Below are 20283 nucleotides of genomic sequence, written 5' to 3' on the forward strand. Positions count from 1 at the left end.
GCTGGGCCAGGAGCCACTGAGTAGCAGGAAGCCTGGTGGGTGCTGCTGAGCTGGAGGAGGAAGGCTGGGCTGCCCTCACCCCAGGAGGAGCCACGGGGCTTCCCTCTTCTTCCCAGGGGCCAGCGCAGGACCGACACTTGTCCTCACATGGGGACTAGCCACCACTGGTTGGCCTGGACACAAACACACTCAGCCCAGGGCAGAGGGGGCCACCAGCTGCCCAGAACACAGGGCAGGAGGGAACAACATGAGCCCTATCCGGCTTTGACAAGGGTTTTATTTGCAGTCCAGTGAGGCAAAGGATTTATGGAAGAAATGTCTTATGCAGCCTCCAGGACAGGAAGGTGATGTCCAGTGGTACTGAGTCACCAGGAGATGGGCAGGGCTTGGCACTGGGGGCTGAAAGAATCCTGCATAGGCCTATCTGACTGGGCTCAGTCCTGGAGACGACCCAGGGGCCCCCAGAGACCCCTGGAACACAGTCTCCCTACTACACTCAGCCTGCTTTCTCCAAGGGGACATCATGCCTCAGCCCGAGACAGGGACTCAACCTCCCCTGGGCTCTAGTGGGGGCTGCGCGCCCTGCAGCTATAGAGGCATCCCCCTACTAGTGTCTCCGCAAGGCCAGGAGCAGGGGCTCCGGTTTGGGGGTTCTTGCAAGCAAATGGATTTGGCTTTGGATGGCGGTGCCCCAGAATCAGTGCTGGGTTCTGAACACACACCCCAAGGCAGATCCAGAGCCCCAGGCCCCTTCTGCCCCTCCCCTGGGGGGCGTCAGAGCTGTGTGTGCTGCAGGTGGGGAGGGGGCTCCGTTTGCTTATCTAGACATTAAGCAGCAATTGGAATCAACTCCCCTTATTCCATGACCCCTTCTAGAAAGCCCACCTCGGCGTCAGACTGCAAAGCAGAAAACCACAGGAGGGGGAGGCTGTGTGGATGTCCCTCCTCCTCCCCCAGACTCCCCGGGGGCCCGAGTTCCCCACAGAAGTGGTGCTGCCTCCACCTTAGGCAGCTTGAGGCCAGAGCAGTGCGGTGACCGCAGGTGATGGTGGGACAGCCCAGCTCAGCCCTGGCTCCTGTCCCAGTGCAAACAGCTCTGACGGCCCGCAGGTGGAGGAGGATGGGGCGTGAACTCCCACAGAGAACCCCCGAAGCGGACACAGGCGCTCTACCAAGACAGCTTTATTGGACACACTGAGCTCCGCCTGCCTCCCGCGGGGCCATCTTGTCGGCCACGGCCACATCACTTCTGCCTAGACGACTGTCGCTTCCTCCCTTTTCGTCTTTTTATCTTCAGGGACAGCAGACAGGCTGGGCACAAGGTGAAGATCTTATTTTTGATCTGGAATTTACAAGTTTCTCATTTTACTTTCCCATGGGTGGAGCTTGGATAAGGTTTTCTCAGGGGTTGTCTGTAGTCCCTGGTTCTTGGGGACCTCAGAGACAGAGGGCGGCAGGCGCCTTCCTAGCAGGGCAGCAAAAAAGGAGGCCCAGGCCTCTCCCCGGACAGTACCCAGGCAGGTGTGGAGGTGAGGCTGCCAGGCCCAGAGTTCCACCTCTGTAGCCCCTCAGACTATTCCTCTGTGCCCTGCCCCTCCCTTGGCGGCCGTGCCCCTGTCCCTCTGACACCCGGGCACCCACCTCTATGATGTTCAGCTGCTCCACACTGGAGGCCACCCTGAACTCAGGGGCGCTCTGGCGGTACAGACCATCTGCAACAACACAGAAGCCGCGCTGTGAGCTAAGGGGCAGCCCAGCCTGGCCGACCGGACGGAGGCTGCAACCGTGACGAGGGGAGCTTGGGGCCCCCCAATCCCCATGTATGCCCAGCACTGTGCAGGAGCTGGGTCAGAAAGGAGGGGGCTGAAGCCCTGCAGCCACCCTCCCCAGGCTCTGCAGCACCCCCAGACCTGCTGACCTTGTGTGTCTTCCGGCTCTGGGCTCTCGATCTTGTCCATGAGGTCATTGGAACTCCACTTGGTGATGTCCTTGGGGAACATTTCCTCTGTGTCAGACAGGTCCTCTGGAGAGGGGAGAAGGAAACTCAGGTGGGACTGGGAACAGTGGGGAGGCCCCTGTGTGCCCCTGTGTTTGGCTCTGCTCTGACCCCTCCTCAACAGGACGGCCGCACAGCCCCACACCTTGGGCTTCTTCCTGACCATTAAAAAAATAGTGGTAACATTCACATAACAAAATTCACCATTTATAAAGTGGCATTTAGTATATTCACGATGCCATGCAACCATCACCACTATCTAATTCCAGAACATCTTACTTCCCTAAATGGAAGCCCCATATTCGGGAGCAGTGAGTTCTCAGTCTTGCCTTCCTTAGCCCCTGGCCACCCCAATCAATTTTCTGTCTCTACAGATTTGTCTATTATGGACATTTCCTATAAATGGAACCATACACTTGTGTCTGGCTTCTTGCACTCAGCATAGGGTTTCTGGGGTTCCTCTATGTTGTAGTGTGTGTCAGTTGCTTCATTCCTTTTTATGGCTGAACCATAGTCCATTGCATGGACACACCACTTTTGTTTATCCACTCATCAGTTGATGTTCCTGTTTTTTTTTTTTTTTTTTTTTTTTTTTAAATGCTATATTGGCCGGGTGCAGTGGCTCATCCCTGTAATCCCAGGACTCTAGGAGGCTGAGGCGGGTGGACTGCTCGAGGTCAGGAGTTCAAGATCAGCCTGACCAACATGGTGAAATCGCATGTCTACTAAAAATACAAAAATTAGCCAGGCATGGTGGTGTGCACCTGTAGTCCCAGCTACTCAGGAGGCTGAGGCAGGAGAGTCACTTGAACCTGGGAGGCGGAGGTTGCAGTGAGCTGAGATCATGCCGTTGCATTCCAGCCTGGGTGACAGAGCAAAACTCTTGTCTCAAAAAAAAAAAAAAAAGCTACATTTAGGCTGGGGGTGGTGGTTCATATCTGTAATCCCAACACTTTGGAAGGCCGAGTCAGGTGGATCACCTGAGGTCAGGAGTTCAAGACCAGCCTAGCCAACATGGCAAAACCCTGTCTCTACTAAAGATACAAAAATTGGCCAGGCATGGTGGCATGTGCCTGTAGTCCCAGCTTCTCAGGGGGCTGAGGCATGAGAATCACTTGAATCTGGGAGTCAGAGATTGCAGTGAGCCGAGATCACACCACTGCACTTCAGCCTGGGCAACAGAGCGAGACTCCATTTCAAAAATAAATAAATAAATAAAAATAAAAAATGCTACATGTACTTTATTCCATCTTTACCATTTTTTAAATTTCTTATATATTTTATTTTTTGAGGTCTTGCTTTGATGCCAAGGCTGGAGTGTAGTGGCACAGTCATAGCTTACTGCAGCCTCGACCTCCTGGGCTCAAGTGATCCTCCCATCTCAGCCTCCCGAGTAGTTGGAACGACAGGCATGCGCACTACACTTGGCTAATTTTTTATTTTTATTTTTGTAGGGACAAGGTCTCTCTATGTTACCCTAGCTGGTCTTGAACTCTCAGGCTTAAGCGATTCCAAAGTGTCAGGATAACAGGCTTGAGCCACCATACCCAGTTCCTGTTTTGCTAAATTGACAAATAATCATAATTGTACATATTCATGGGGTACACAGTGATGTTTCAATACACCAGTGTATGGTGATCAGATTAGGGTAATTAGCACATTCATCATGTCAAATATTTATCATTTCTTTGTGTTGGGAATGTTCAATTTCTATCTTCCAGCGATTTGAAATTACATATTACTGTGGTTTAAAAAAAATTTTTTTATGTTTGGTATTGACAGGGTTTCGCCATGTTGCCCAGGCTGGTCTCAAACTCCTGGGCTCAAGTGATCCACCTGCCTCAGCCTCCCAGAGTGCTAGGATTATGGTGTGAGCCACTGCGCCTGGCCTAATACATTACTGTTAACTCTAGTCATCCTGCAGTGTCACAGGACTAGAACTCATTCTTCCCATCTAGACATAATTTCATATCCTCTAACAGGTCTCTCCCTGTCCCTCCACAAAAGCACAGCTTCAGAAGTGCTGCTATGAACACCACCTCCAAGACTCCTGCTTCCGCTCCTCTGAGAACTTCTGCCCAGGACCACCAGGCTCATGGCTACCGTCTGACTCTGGCACTCGCTGGCCCTCCTCCAGCTCTGGATGGGCTCCTGGGCCCATTTCCCCAGAACACTGCTGCCCTGGTACTTCCTGCTTTGCTGTCTCTTTTACAGCATTTTCTATGTTAAATATGTATTTTCCTCTCATCAGGGTCAGAGAGCCACCTGGGAGGGGTGAGACGCCAAGAGGCCCCTTCTCCATCCTGGGCAAGGCCCCTGGTGCAGAGGCCAGCTCAGGAGTCCCCAGCCACCATTCCAGGTCCTCCATTTCCAGGGCCAAACCAGGACCTTTCTTCTGCCTGGACACTGACTCCCCAGGTTCCTTCCCTTGATGGCAGCTGGCCAGTTAACCAAAATGCCACCTTATTTGGCTCCTGTGCCCCCCAAGCCACAGTGGTGACATGAGATCTGGTGCTGCCTGTGTCTGCTGAGTGCCTATGGGCTCGCCCCCGTCCCTTTCTGAGCCTCTGACCTGCTGTGTGAATTTTGGGCTGGCTCAGCCACTGGCTTGCAGAGGGACCCAAGCCCCCAACCCCTACACCCGCTGGCCCCTCCGGCTTCCTGGAGCGGAATGGCTGGGGCACGAAGCAGGCGAGCACTGTATGCATGCCTCTTCCTGGCACAGGTGGTGCATCTGCTGTGTGGTCATGCACTTATTTTGGGACAAGTGGGAAAATGGGCACTTCACATGTTTTCTGCTTATTGCATTTCCTAAAGTGCCTACATTAGATGTGGTATTAATTTAATCAAGAAAAAATAAGGTAAGTACAAAAAATTAGAAAATTAAAAGAAGTTATGCTTCCATGGAAATAAATTCACATACGGAATAAAGCTGTAGTCTGATGGTGTATCCTTATTTGGGGTTTCAAGAGCGCAGTCCCCATCTGCCAGGCCCACAGCACAACCTGATATCAGGTTAGGGTAAGCCTGAGACCCCAGACTCAAGGGAACAAGATGACTTCATCTCATCCTCTGTGCATCGCCCCAAACACCATGCTGTCCACCTGGGACAGCGCAGGAGTAGGGACCGGATATAGAACAGTAACAGGCAACACCCGTATCAGTCCACACCCACACCCTAAGCCCTTTTAGACCCCTCCACACCTCGCCCAGGAAGGCCCCAAGGACTGCAGGGCGCTGCCTGCCTACCGTGCGCATCGAAGAACTCGTCGTCTGAGCTCTCGTCCGAGTCCCTGGCGATACTCTGCATCCTCCACTCCGAGATGCTGTGGCGGGAAGGACTCGCTGGAAGGCAAAACCTCAGAATGACCGCCAACTGGAGAGGAAGGGCCCAGAGGCTGCCCGGAGCTGGCAGGAGGCAGGGAGGGCAACCCACAGGCCTGACAAGCATCGCAGAGGCTGCCACAGGAGCCAGGAAGGTTCCAAAGAGAATGAAGTGGGTAAATGAGTGAGGAGCGGCCTAGGCTCATCTCCTGTCTGCCTGGCAAAAGGCAGTCGTGTCCTGGGGAGCATGTCTGGGGAAGAGCATGACAGACATAATCCCAGGACATGGGGTGAGACAGGCCTGGGTCCACTCCTGGGCCTCTGACCTCAGTCTGACCAAGAGCAAACTCCTGAAATTCGGACACAGCAGGGCCCAGGCGGGAGATGAGTGAGCCAGGCCCGCCTGCTGGAGAAGCTGGCTCCACCCAGGATGCCTGGGTTGATCCTTTCTCCCAGGGTCTGAAGTCTCCCAGGGTCCCCATCAGGAGGGATGGCCCCTCCACAGCACTGCAGGAGCCCAGCCACCTCCACTGGCTCCTATGGGCAGCACTGTCTTCCCTGGGCATGGAGGGGAAGTGTTGGGGAGCCTGCTGGGGCAGGGCCCAGGCTTCCCCGTGTGGGAGGACTAGCCCAGGGCTCTGACTTCCTCTGGGCTTGGTGCCTCAATGTCCATCGGAAAGGACTCTGAGGAGGTGCAGTGATCCAGCAGTAGGTGGGGCTGCCTTGCGGGGAGGGACCTTGAGTGTGGATGGCAGGTGGCGCAGGGGCTCACCTCCCCGCTTGGACGACCGAGACGACTTGGAGGATGTGGACCACTGTTTCTTGAGGCCCCGCCCCACCAGGGGCTCCCCATTGCTGCTGCTGGGCTCCGGGGGCTCCCCAGAGGCCTGGTCCGAGGCGGCTTCGTGCTTGACGAGCTCGGTGGCCTCCTCACCATCCTCATTGAACTGGGCCATCTTGCGGGAAAGCATGAGCTGCGCCTCCTTCTCCAGCTCCCGGATGTTCTCCATGCTCAGCCCATACCACTCGTCCTGCCAGCACCAGGCCTGCCGGTGAGCCCGCACCATCACCCTCCGTAGTCCTGTGCCCCCACGGGGATTGGAGAAGGAGAGAGACGAGGGGATGGAGGTCAGCACAGGAGCCTGCACGGAGGTGTGGGCCCAGGCAGCGGCTTTAGGAGGCTGCACCCATGTTGCAGGTCAGACTAAAATCACTGCCTGTCTGTGCCTCAGTTTTCCCATTTGTAAAATAAGGGGACTGGCTCACAGAGGTTCTCACAAGCTCACAGTGGTTCTATAATTAGAGTGGAGGGGCCTCCCAAAGCAATGTGTCCGGTCAGAAGCCATAGTTGGAAGGGTGCAGTGGCTCATGCCTGTAATCCCAACACTTTGAGAGGATGAGGTGGGAGGACAGCTTGAGCCCAAGAGTTCAAGAACAGCCTGGGCAATGAAGCAAGACCCTGTCTCTATAAAAAAAAAAATTAAAAATTAGCCAGGCGTGCTGGTGTGTGTGTAGTCCCAGCTACTCTAGAGGCCGAGGTGGGAGGATCACTTGAGCCCAGGAGTTTAAGCCTACAGTAAGCTATGATTATGCCACTGCATTCCAGCCTGGATAAGAGAGTGGGACCCTGTCTCTAAATAGGTAAATAAATAAGAAGCCACAGTTAATTTTCTGGGAGTTTCCTGCCACAGGGGAGGTAGAATAGGACTTCCTGAGAGTCTCCTGTCTCAGTGTCTGGTATATTTTTCCTGTTGAATTTCCCATGGAAAATCCAGTTCAAGTTCAAACTGGGTTGGTTCTCCTTTTCTTTTGTTTTTTAAAAAATGCTTTTAGTAGAATATATTATGTACATGAGATATATAAGCATATATTATACATATAAATTAAGATGTAGAATAACGTAAAAAATATATACCTTTTAAAGTGTAAAAAACAATTAAAGGGCCAGGCATGGCAGCTCACACCTGTAATCCCAGCATTTTGGAAGGCTGAGGTGAGAGCATGGCTTGAGGCCAAGAGCTTCAGACCAGCCTGGGCAACACAGGGAGATCCCCCATCTCTACCAAAAAAGACAACAACAAAAAAATAGCCAGGCATGGTGTTGTGCGTCTGTGGTCCCAGCTACTTGGGAGGTAGAGGTGGGGGGATGGCTTGAGCCCAGGAGTTTAAGGCTGCAGTGAGCCATGATCATGCCACTGCACTCCAGCCTGGGTGACAGAGTAAGACCCTGTCTCAAAATAGTATTAATAATAATAATAATAATAGAATTACAAAGACTAAAAGCAGACTGGGGATTGCCTTGGGCCAGGGTGGGATGGGGATGACGTGAAATGGGAACAAAGGACCTTCTGGGGTGATGAATGCTCTGAAGTTGTGCCCAGCTGTGAATATATTAAAACTTACCAAACTGTTATCTTACAATGAGTGAATCATATGGTATCTAAAATTATGCCTCAATAAAGCTGTTTAAAAAACATTAAAAAGCAATGAGACATCCACATCCACAGCCCCGGCGAAGGAACACACCATCACCAGCGACAGGGAGCCCTCCACTCGCCCGGTCCCTGACAGTTGGTCCTGAATTTTGCTTGTCATGTGCTTTGCCTTCTGGTCTCAGCACACAGATGTGTTTTCCTGCACACTGTATCAGGCTGGTGTGGCTGTTGCTGAATTTCGCAGCTATGTATCACGCTGTATTTTTCCGCCACTTGCTTCTCTGGGTGAGTTTTGTCCATGGATGCGCGCGTGGGGGCTTTGGCTCATCAAGCTGGGACCGTGTGGCACCCGTGTGTGTGTGAAATGCCACATGCCATTGATTCCTTTTCCTGCCAATGGGCCTTTGGCTAATTTGCATTGTTTCTCCATTTTGCTTTCACAAACCTGCTGCTCTGAACATTCCAGAACAGGCATGGGGATTTCTCCAGGGGACAAACCCGGGAGAAGCAATCTCAGGGCATGTACCCCTGCCTCCCCTAGAGCATGCTGAGCGGCTTTGCGAGCAGTTGGGCCATGCCAGCCTCCCAGGCTGGTCTCCTGTGCACCCTCTTTTCCTGCCTCCTCACTTCCCACCTCTGGCTTTGCTGAGTCTTCCTTTCTAAATCCCATCCATTCTTAAAGGCATCTCTGTGGGATGGAGTCCTGTGTCCCCTGCCAAGTCCCAGGGGGGCCTCAGGCGTGGCACACTGAAGAGCCTTGGTTTCCTTTTCTGGGCCTGTCTGCTGGCCTCACAGGGCTGCCAGGAAGGGCCGCATCCCTTGCTCTACCCTATATAGGGAAATGCCTCCTCCTGGGGTGAACGGAAGGGCTGGGACATGCACGACATCTGGGGCCAGGCAGTAATGAGGACAGCTGAGAGCTGTCCCAACTCCCAGGAGTCACCTCCTCAAGGTCCCCAAGAAGCTCAGCGCAGCTCACATGAGTTCATGAGATCATCCCCGTGATATTATAGGACTAGTGCTCACAGTTGTCATCAAGCCCCACCTATGTGCCACACCCCATCTTCGGTTCTGAACTCACGGTCTCAGCCCACAACAGTCTGATAGGATTGGTGTCATTACACCTATTTTACAGAAGATAAAAGCAAAGCTCAGTGAGGCTGAGAGACCACAGAACCACTACGTGTGAGTCAGGCCTGGACTCCAAAGTTGTCTTCTTTCTTCCCACTAGTCACAAGTTCCTGCTTTCTGAGGGGAGAACTGACTTTCAGGGAGCAGGGGAGTCTCTGCAGCTTGGCCAGGATCTCAGCTGCTGCATAGGGCTGGGGAGGGTCAACGGGACCCACAGAGCCGGAGTGCCAGGAGCTGCAGCCTTAGTAGGTCTGCTGGGTGTCCTGTGCAGGGCTGAACCTAGAGAAGCCTTGAGGAGAGAACCCTCAAGTCACCAGCGCTGATGTATTCAGGTTCCTGAGGTCGAGAAGGGCAGTAGGGGATGCCTTGCCCAGGATCAGTGAGCCCCTCCCAGTCCTGCCCATATGCTCCTCCACTCCTCATATTCCCTGGGAAGTGAGAACCACCATTCCCATTTTGGGACTTCAGCACTAGGGTTGCAGGTCCCAGTCTGTGAGCCCTGGGTAATGGAGAGAGGCAGGTTTGGGCCAATCTAAGCTCCCAAGGGATTAGAGAGATGGATTGCAGGAATGCATCCCTCTCAATGGATGGAACAGCTTCTTTCTCTTCCTGCCACCTCTCCCAGCTGCTGACTGACACTGAGGTAGCCCTTCTGGAAAAAGAATGGTGGACAATGTGTCTGAGGGTTCTTCCCTGGGGATGGAGGTGGTGACATCATCACACCCGTTGAGGCCCCGTCCACGTCTCTGTTTCTCCAAATGGAAGACCGTGTCCTCGGACCCCAACCCTTTTGGGTACACACTCAACCTTCCCTTGGGGTCGCAGCCTCAACACTGAACATGGCTGTCTAGTGAGACACCGCCCTTGCTGATGCTAAGAACAGGAGGATGTTAATTCAGGACGAGGGTGGCTGGGATGGGAGGCAGATCTCGTTCAGCCCGTGTTGGGTCTCTGCTTCCTCCTGCGTAAGTGGGGTGACAATGCCTACCCTCATGAGTCATCATGAGCCTGTGTGACATGCGTGATGTGTACTGTCAACAGTGTGGCTCTGTTCATTCTTAAATTAAGTCACCTTTGCTCATGGCATCACAAGGTGTCTGGCTGGGGTGCCTTTTGAATCACGGGCCTCAGGGACTGGAACCAGCCCTTGGACTGACGTCATGTTATAACCTCAGCAGAGTGGGGTTGAGGGCTCTAGGTGAGGAAATGGCACTTACTGCACCAGGACACCCAGGCCATCTGCTGTCTACCTGTTCCATGGGCACCTACTCTGGCTAGGCTGGTGTGGGTGTGAAGGCCACTATGAAGTCTGAGACACCCTGCTCCTGGGAGCTTCCAGCCCAAAGAGGGAGTCTGAGCTGTGACCCTGGGTTCTGCGCCTCCTCGAGTAGAGGAAACAAAGGCCTGGGAGCCCAGAGACCCAGGTGAGCAGCAAGGAAGCTGTCCCCAGGGGCTACTCAGACCTGTGGAGTGTGGGCTACACTTTATCAAATGCGAACCAGGTCAGGAATGTCTGGGGGCAGTGCCTAGGGCTTCTTCATCCAGTAACATACTGCTTGTCTCTGCACATGCTCGTAGGTATTCATGGATGCCCAAGATAACACATGGTTGCGGGGTAGTGGGGAAGCTGGACATGGGCTTTGGTGTCACCTTCCCAGAACAACAGAAATGCAGACTCCCAGGCAGACATGCAGAGAGAGGAGGCAGACAGGCAGGTGACAGGAGACAGAAGGGTTGGGTAGCCCGGCCACTGCCCACCCAGCATGGGGTGTGCTCTGTGCTCACCGGTGTCATGGATGAACCTCTCGATCTTGGACTGCATGCCCCAGTAGCGGAACTCCACCTTGCAGAGCTTGTACGCACACATGATGGGGAAGACCTGCTTCTTGTACTCCTCGATCCAGTTGTCTGACAGAGGCCCCCGCTGGGTCTTCGTTGACTGGAACAGTTTGGGGTCCTCTTCTGTCTTATACTCATGGTGGGGCACAGGGTCTTTGACAATGTCGATGAAGTCTGTGGGAAAACCCTTAGAGTGGCCACTTCAGCCCTGACCTCAACCTCCACCCACATCTCCTCTCCATGTTCCTCCACCCCCAAATCCTCCCAGGATTCTGGGCCTTGCCCTGCCAGAGAGACTCTGGGGAGTAAGGATCATGTTCTGGGCAGCTCTGACCTCAATATCCTTGACAATGGGGCTTGCAGTTTCCTTGGTGCATTCATTCATTCAGACAGGGGTCTTGCTATGTTGCCCAGGCTCAAGCACTCCTCCCACCTCAGCGTCCCAAAGTGCTGAGATTACAGGTATAAGCCAATGCACCTGGTCCCTTGTTGCCTTTTCAAGTCATTTCAGCAAAACCCATGTTCTGAGTGCACTACCTCTTGGCAAACAAAGCAGATAAATAAGGCAATGAGGAAACACTGGGGAGATGAATTTCCATGAAGAATACAGGGTGTGAGGAACAGAAGAGAAGGCTGGGAAAAGCTTCCCACGAAGATGGTGTTTCAGCCAGAGGGGTGGAATCGAGAGGTCAAGAATGTCTCAGTAGCACTGGCCCTTGAACAAGAGGTGGGGGTTTCTGGGGAAGGAACCACCAGGGTGTCTGCGTGGGGAGAAGGATGGCAGTGGTCACAGAGCAATGGGGATGCCCTGGACATGCTAGCCATTTCTCTCCAAGCTAGGAGCCCAGGTAGTGCCCTGAGGGCCAAGTGGACCCAGGTATAGGTCTGAGGTTGAGAGGGACGCAGGCAGGCCGGCCTGTTGGAAAAGCCTTCCTGGACAGAGACCACAAGAGATGTCTGCAGAAGCCTACAGGGGGTGTCTGGCCAAGCTTGCTTTGGGCTGGGCCTGAGAGCAGGGGCAGATGCCACAGAGATAGGGGTGCAGAAAACAGGGTTAGGGGCTGACAGGACCTGGTGAGGGTGACAAGAAGAGGGGTGATGGCTCCGGGCAGGACATAGGCCAGGCCACTTATGATCACAGGCTTCCCCTCCACAGGGGCATCTCAGAGCCCTCCCATGGCCACCTCCCACGGTGGAGGCAGAGCCCTCCTGTGTGCTCACTCCTGAGGCACATGTGTGTTGGACAGGACTGGAGCACTCACTGAGTGAGAAAGAGCCCTAGGAAAGGGTTTGTGGCTCACAGAGCCCTTTTTTATGGTTGGGTCTGCTCTAGCCAGGCCCTTGGCTACCTCATTTTCTCCAATGCATGGGCCCCTCTGTATCCAGGCTGCAGACTGCAGACACAGACACCAGCTCCACCAGAACCAGAAGGGTCAGGAGCGAGTCTGAGAACCATAGAATGCCAGGAGGGATGAGAGCTCTTCCCGGAGCAGACCACATGCCCTGCCCATGCGGGCCGGCACAGGAAATGTCACAGAGACTTAGGACCCATGGCAGCTGGCCTCAGAGGGAGCCTGCAGAGCTCTGGCAGTGTCAGGGCTGCCTGCTATGGGAAGAGCTATGTACCCCCCAACCCCAATTCCTATGCTGAAGTATTAAACCCAGTGCCTCAGAATGTGATCTTATCTAGAGATAAGGTTTTCAAAGAGGTAATCAAGTTAAAAGTAAGGCCATTAAGGTGGGTCCTAATCCAGTATGACTGGTGTTCTTATAAGAAAAGGAGACACAGAGGCAGACAGACACAAAGGGGAGTGACCACGTGGCGACCGAGGCAGAGATTGAGGGATGCTTCTACAAGTCAAGGAGCACCAAAGACTGCCGGCAAGCACAGACACTGAAGGGGCCTGAACAGAGTCTCCCCCGGAAGAGCCCACATGCCGTGATCTCAGACTTCGGGCCTCCAGAGCCCTGAGAGAATAACTGCATGTTGTACAAGCCACTCGTGCTATGATGCTTTGTTCCGCAGACCCAGGAAATCCCAGCAGAGGTAGGGGGTAGGGCCTGGAGCAGCTCCTGGGACATGGACACCCACCCCCAACCTGGCATGCCCTGCTGAGATGCCTCCACGGTGACTTGGGCCTTGCATCCAGAGGTTGCAGGAGGGTGGCTGCTGAGCTGCACTGGCCCACATATGTGTTTTGTTTGACTGGCATAAATTTATTTACAAAGATTTCTAATTGGTTGCTAACATTTAGTATTGGGAGATTTCTCATGAAAATCCTTATCACTGGCTTCTCTTGAAAACGAAGATCTAGGCCGGGCGCGGTGGCTCAAGCCTGTAATCCCAGCACTTTGGGAGGCCGAGGCGGGCGGATCACGAGGTCAGGAGATCGAGACCATCCTGGCTGACACGGTGAAACCCTGTCTCTACTAAAAAATACAAAAAAAACTAGCCGGGCGAGGTGGCGGGCGCCTGTAGTCCCAGCTACTGGGGAGGCTGAGGCAGGAGAATTGCGTGAACCTGGGAGGCGGAGCTTGCAGTGAGCTGAGATCCGGCCACTGCACTCCAGCCTGGGCGGCAGAGCGAGACTCCGTCTCAAAAAAAAAAAAAGAAAACGAAGATCTAACAAATGGTGCCCATTCCCTGAATGTCACTGTCATCTGGAGGCAGTGGGTAGGGCATCCGCCATCAGGAGGTCATAGACTCCATCGTGTGCCAGGGGCACTTGTGCATGGCTGTCAGCTAGAGATGGATCCCAAGCACATGTGTACTTCTGGGGAGTAGGGATCCCTCAAAGGGATGGAGGGAAGTGACTCTGGGGGCTCTGGGTAGAAAAGGCACTTGGACTTGGACTTGGTATATACATCAGGAGAATGGGGCTGAGGAGGCCTGTCCTGCCTCCCCCATGGGCCCCATGCTTGCTCCAACTCTGACCTGCCTGCCCAGGACAGGGCCAGGTCTGGAGTCTACCAGGTGTAAGGAAAAGGGGCAGGACAAGAGGGGCCTGTGGGTAGGAAATCCAGAGTACAGCCCTGTGGGGCTCTGCCCTTCCTGGTTACCGATTGTCAGCTGGTTCTTTTCCACAGGAGAGAGGTTGAACACATCGGGGTTTTCTCCAGCATCAGTTTTATAAAAGGTTTCGATGTCGATGGAGAATTTCTCCACGAAAGGGCAGGTGAACCTGTGCGGGAAGGAAAGCACCCATCAGGACCTGTCCTTGGAGAGGCCCAGTGTAGCTGGCCAGGGCCTGTTGACCCACTGGGTAGGAGTGGAGCCAGTGAGCGGGCATAGAAGGAGGGTGGAGGGTAGCCAAGACTCGCCTGCCCCGTCTACCTCCTGGACCGCCACTTTGTCCCAAGAACAACCAGGATGGGGGCAGGGAAGGATTTAGGGGGAGAGGAAGACAGTACATCTTCGGTGGCTTCTAGAAGCCCCATGTCCAATGTCCACAGCATGGCAGGAACACAGGAACAGCTATGGCAGCATACTGCCAAGCAGGAGGAAGCTGGGGTGCTCCATGGGGCATGCCATCCCTAGTTCCCAAGAAGCCAGCTCTGGTAATGGGGGAATAGCCTCTCTCTAGGCTGGAGATGAGCTTAGAGGGGAAAGTACTACTGGGAAGAGGAACAAGCTCTGTGGATCCCTAAGTAAGTTCCAAGTGCCTACCAGTGTGGGGAAGGGAGCCCCAGGAGATTTGTGGGGACCCTACCTGCTCAGCAGTAGGCAGCTGGTGGAACCAGCCCCCATCTATCCAACTCAGCAGTGCTGAGCTACACACTGGGGGACACAGAGTGAAGAACCCTCTGCCAGGAAATCCCAAGGACAGCCCTGCTCAGCATGGGATGTGGGACAACACTGTCACAGCAGCTGAAGGTCTCCGAGTTGAAAGGGACCTCTGTGTCATCTGGTCTACCCTCAGTTTCTTTCCAGCAGGCTGTCTCGGCCTTCTTAGGGAGCCTGAAGTAGGTTTATATTCCCTGCATCTTCTGGGATGGCAAAGGAGTCTCTAACAGCCCTCGCTTGACTCATGCCTTCATGGCCTCCACACGTGAGGAGTCAGGAGGCATTTCGGGGTGCATCCTTCCCTCTCTTGCCTGTGCCTGCCCTGGGTGACCTTCGGGGCACCTGTATGGAACAAAGCCTGGGCTCCCTGGGGTTATGGGGTATTGAGCCTGCTTGAAGGCTGATCCCATCCCCTGGATCTATGCCACAAGGCTGCTTCCTGCCAGATGGCATGTGGAGGTGGGAGGCACATGGAGGCCAAAGCAGGCGCACCTGGTTCGGGTGTAGGGGTAGGCATTCCAGGACTCCTCCACCACCCGCAGGGCTGCCTTGGGCAGGATGGAGCGGAACCAGCTGGGGATGTGCATGCCCACATGATACACCTTGTGTGTGTACTGCCCAGAGCCGCCTGGGCCATCTGTGTACGGCCGGTTCTCCAGGATCTCCACGCCGCTGCCTTCACCGTATGTCTCGTTACGGCTCTTCTTCTGTGGGGACAAAAGCACCTGCAATGTGTGTGGGGCCAGAGCACTTTTCAGGAGGGAAGGGGCACAGGAGACTGGGCCCAGGGGTGTGGAAAGGGAGGAGGGGCTTTGGTCAACAAGGCTGGCTCCTCCTATGTCACTTCCAGACCCCCAGATCTATATGCCAGGGTTTGTACAAGAGGCTGAAGGGGCCACAGACTCCCTCTCCCAGACCTAGTGCTGCACATACAAGTCCTATATTTTGACTCCCACCTGTCCCAGGACTAAAAGCATTCCCAAGATCAGGAACAAGACAAGGATGCTCACTTACTTGCTTCTCCTCAACACTGTGCTATAAGTTCTAGCTAGAGCAATTAGACAAGAAAAAGAAATAATAAGAGGCGACCGGGCACAGTGCCTCACGCCTGTAATCCCAGCACCTTGGGAGGCTGAGGCGGGCAGATCACTTGAGGTCAGGAGTTTGAGACCAGCCTGGGCAACATGGTGAAACCTCATCTCTACTAAAAACAGAATAATTGGCCAGGCATGTTGGCACATGTCTGTAGCCCCAGCTACTCAAAGGCTGAGACAGGAGAATCGCTTGAACCCGGGAGGCAGAGGTTGCAGTGAGCTGAGATCATGCCTCTGCACTCCAGCCTTGGTGACAAAGTAAGACTCTGTCTCAAAAAAACCAACCAACCAACCAACCAACAAACAAAAAAAAACAAAACAAAAAGAATAAGAGGCATCCAAATTGGAAAGATAGAAGTAAAACTATTTCGAATTCCTGATGCCATAATCTTATATATGGAAAATGCTAAACAATCTCCACCAAAGCCTGTTAGACCTAATAAATAAATTCAACAAAGTTGCAGAATACAAAATGACACACAGAAATGAACAATGTCAAAGAAAATTAAGAAACAATTCCATTTATAGTAGCCTCTGAAAGAATAAATACCTAGGAATATATTTAACCAAAGAGGTGAAAGACCTGTGCACTTAAAACTACAAAATGTTGCTGAAAGAAATTAAAGTCTTAAATAAATGGAAAGACATTCCATGTTGATAGATTGGAAGATTTAATATTGTTAAGATGACAACACTGCCCCAAATAACCTACAGATATAATGTGATCTTTATCAAAATCCTGGCAGCCTTATTTGTAGAAATGGAACAGCTGATCCTAAAATTCATATGGAATTACAGGAGACCCCAAAGAGCCAAAACAATTTTGAAAACAAAACAAAACCAAGTTGGAGGACTCACACTTCCCTATATCAAACCTTACTACAAAACTACAGTAACCAAAAAAGTGTAGCACTGGCATAGGATAGATGAATAGATCAACAGACAGACAGATAGATAGAATATAATTGAGAGTCTAGAAATAAACCATATATCTATGATCAATTAATTTTTGAGAAGGGTGCCAAGACCATTCAATGTGGAAATAATAATCTTTAAAAAATGGTGCTGGGACAATTGGATAACAACATGTAAAAGAATGAAGCTGGACCCTATCTCATAGCAGATACAAAAACTCGATATGAATCAAAGATTTACAAATAAGAACTAAAACTATAAAAGTATAAGATGCTTGAGAAATGGTAGTTTAAAAAAAGAAATAAAATCACAAAATGATAAAACAGAAGAAAACTGGGGCAAACAAGGTCATCTTTATGACCTTAGATTTGGCAATGCTTTCTCAAATATGACACCAAAAGCACAAGCAACAAAAGAAAAAATAGATGAACTGGACTTAATCAAAATTAAAAACCTTAGTGTATCAAAGAGCACTATGAAGAGAGAAAGAGACAACCCATCAAATGGGAGAAGACATTTGCATACCATGTATCTGACAAGGGACTTGTATCTAGAATATATAAAGAACTCCTACAACCCAATAATAAAACAAACAACACAATTCAAAAATGAGCAAAGGACTTGAATAGCCATTTCTCCAAAGAAGATATACGAACGGCCAATAAGCACATGAAAAGATGTCCGACATCACTATTCATTAGGACGTGCAAATCAAAACCACCATGAGGGCCGAGCATGTTGGCTTATGCCTATAATCCCAGCAATTTGGGAGGCCGAGGCAGGCAGATCACTTGAGGCCAGGAATTAGAGACCAGCCTAGCCAACATGGTAAAACCCCATCTCTACTGAAAATATAAAAAGTAGCTGGGTGTGGTGGCGTGCACCTGTAATCCCAGCTACTTGGGAGGCTCAGGTAGGAGAATCGCTTGAACCCAGGAGGCAGAGGTTGCAGTGAGCCGAGATCGCGCCACTGCAGTCCAGCCTGGGTGACAGAGCAAGACTCTATCTCTCTCTTTTTTTTTTTTTTTTTTGATATGGAGTCTCACTCTGTCACCAGGCTGGAGTGCAGTGGCATGATCTTGGCTCACTGCAATCTCTGCCTCCTGGGTTCAAGCGATTCTCCTGCCTCAGCCTCCCAAATGTCTGGTACTATAGGTGCCCGCCACCATGTCCAGCTAATGTTTTGTATTTTTAGTAGAGATGGGGTTTCACCATGTTGGCCAGGATGGTCTTGATCTCTTGACCTCGTGATCCGCCCGCCTCGGCCTAAGACTCTGTCTCAAAAACAAACAAACAAAGCAAACAAACAAAAAACACAATGAGATAGCACCTCACACCCATTAAGGTGGCTAGTATTTAAAAAAAAAAAAAAAAAAAAAACCTGGAAAAAAGAATCAATGTTGGTCGGCATGTGGAGAAACTGGAACCCTACTGGTGGGAATATAAAATGGTGGGAATGTAAAACTGTTGAAAATAGTTTAGTAGGCCAGGTGTGGTGGCTCACACCTGTAATCTTAACACTTTGGGGGGCCGAGGTGGCCGGATCACGAAGTCAGGAGTTCAAGACCAGCCTGGCCAGCATGATGAAACTCCATCTCTACTAAAAAAATACAAAAACTAGCTGGACATGGTGGCATGCACCTGTAGTCCCAGCTACTCAGGAGGATGAGGCAGGAGAATCGCTTGAACCTGGGAGGCAGAGGTTGCAGTGAGCCGAGACTGTGCCACTGCACTCCAGCCTGGGCAACAGAGTGAGACTCCATCTCAAAAAAAATAAAAAATAAAATAAAATAATAAAAAAAGAGAAAAGATAATAGTTTAGCAGGGCAGGCATGGTGGCTCACTCCTGTAATCCCAGCACTTTGGGAGGCTGAGGCGGGTGGTTCACTTGAAGTCAGGAGTTCAATGCTAGCCTGGCCAAAATGGTGAAACACCATCTCTACTAAAAAAATACAAAAATTTGCCATGTGTGGTGGCGCACGCCTGCAATCCCAGCTATTTGGGAGGTTGAGGCAGGAGAATTGCTTGAACCCAGGAGGCAGAGGCCACAGTGAGCCGAAATCGTGCCACTGCACTCTAGCCTGGGTGACAGTAAGACTCCGTCTCAAAAACAAAAAAAAAAAAGTTTATCACTTTCTCAAAAAGTTAAACATAGCATTACCATATGACCAGCAATTCCACTTCTGGGTATGCACCCAAAATAACTGAAAACAGGGACTCGAACAGATACTTGTACACCAAGCCTTCAGATGACTCCAGCCCTACCAGCTGCTGCCAAGTATTCACAGAAAAACCTGTACAACAATGTTCGTTGCAGTATTATTCACTATAGTCAAAAGGTGTAAACAACTCAAGCGTCCATCAACAGACGAATGAATAAAATGTGGTCTATCCATACAATAATAGAATATTATTCAGTCACAAAGAGGAATGAAGTAATGCTACATACCACAACATGGATGAACCTTGAAAAGATTATATTAAGTGAAACAAGCCAGACACAAAGGACCACATATCCTGTGATTCCATTTACATGGAAAGTACAGAAAAGGAAAATATATATAGACGGAAAGTGAATTAGTGGCGGCCTACTGCTGGGGAACACGGGGGAAATGAGGAGTGACTGCTAATGGGCACAGGTCCCTCCCTCCCTCCCTCCATCCCTTCCTCCCTCTCTCCTTCTTTCCTTTCCTTCATTTTCTTTTTTTTCTTCCCTTTCTCTCACTTTTCCTTCCTTCCTTCTTTCGTTCCTTCCTTCCTTTCTCTCCCTTCCTTCCTTCCTCCCTCTCTTCCTCTTTTCCTCCCTCACTCCTTGCCTCTCTTCTCTTCCTCTCTCTTTTCCTTCCTTCCTTTCTTTCTTTCCTTCCTTCCTTCCTTCCTCCCTCCCTCCCTCCCTCTCTTCTCTCCCTCTTTCTTTCTCTTTCTTTCTTCCCTCCTGCTCTGTCACCCAGGCTGGAGTGCACTGGCATGATCACAGCTTGTTGTAACCTCTAACTCTTGGGCTCTAGTGATCTTCCCACCTCAACCACCTGAGTAGCTGAGACTACAGGACCATTCCACCACACCTGGTTATTTCTTTTATCGTTTTTCTTTTCTTTTCTTTTTTTTTTTTTTTTTTTTGAGACAGAGTCTCATTCTGTCACACAGGCTGGAGGGCAGTGGCGCAATCTAGGCTGACTGCAATCTCAGCCTCCCAGGCTCAACTGATTATCCTGCCTCAGCCTCCCAAGTAGCTGGGATTACAGGCGTGCACCACCATGCCTGACTAATTTTTGTATTATTAGTAAAGACAGTGTTTTGCCATGTTGGCCAGGCTGGACTCAAACTCCTGACTCCAAGAGATCCGCCTGCCTCGGCCTCCTAAAGTGCTGGGATTACAGGCGTGAGCCACCATGCCCAGCCATGCTCGGCTAATTAAAAAATCTCTTTTCTAGAGAATGGAGTCTCACTATGTTGCCCAGGCTTGTCTCAAACTCTTGGCCTCAAGTAACCCTCCTGTCTCAACCTCCCAAAGCTTTGGCATCACAGGTGTGAGCCACTACACTCAGCTGGTACAGGTTTCTTTTTCTTTTCTTTTCTTTCTTTTTCTTTTCTTTTTTTTTTTTTTTTTTTTTGAGATAGAGTCTCACTCTGTCTCCCAGGCTGGAGTGCAGTGGCGAGATCTCAGCTCACTGCAACCTCCGCCTCCCAGGCTCAAGTGATTCTCCTGCCTCAGCTGCCCAAGCAGCTGGGATTACAGGTGTGCGCTACCAAGCCTGGCTAATT

At 51.4% G+C, this 20283-nt stretch overlaps 1 protein-coding gene across 49 annotated transcripts in view; it reads right to left on the minus strand.

The window, feature by feature from the left end:
• The window catches only part of PITPNM2 (phosphatidylinositol transfer protein membrane associated 2), a 168026-nt gene that overhangs the window by 15783 nt on the left and 131960 nt on the right, over nucleotides 1-20283 (minus strand). For 28 of the 49 annotated variants that reach the window (XR_012420795.1, XR_012420794.1, XR_012420801.1 and 25 more), the window contains 7 exons: nucleotides 15002-15234; nucleotides 13786-13907; nucleotides 10672-10899; nucleotides 6093-6401; nucleotides 5246-5455; nucleotides 1919-2023; nucleotides 1642-1712 (listed from right to left, as the gene is read on the minus strand). Coding sequence is in view for 39 of the 49 variants with exons in the window: in XM_045366678.3 (XP_045222613.2) it covers nucleotides 1642-1712; nucleotides 1919-2023; nucleotides 5246-5455; nucleotides 6093-6401; nucleotides 10672-10899; nucleotides 13786-13907; nucleotides 15002-15234 (1278 nt within the window). In the remaining 10 variants the exon portion in view is untranslated. Of the gene's footprint in view, nucleotides 1-1166; nucleotides 1343-1641; nucleotides 1713-1918; nucleotides 2024-5245; nucleotides 5456-6092; nucleotides 6402-10671; nucleotides 10900-13785; nucleotides 13908-15001; nucleotides 15235-20283 lie in introns of those variants that run through there. The other 21 variants (XM_045366710.3, XM_074008243.1, XM_074008236.1 and 18 more) reach the window with 6 other exon arrangements.

The sequence above is a fragment of the Macaca fascicularis genome, chromosome 11, assembly GCF_037993035.2.
Source record: "Macaca fascicularis isolate 582-1 chromosome 11, T2T-MFA8v1.1".
In the NCBI taxonomy this organism is placed as follows: Eukaryota; Metazoa; Chordata; class Mammalia; order Primates; family Cercopithecidae; genus Macaca; species Macaca fascicularis.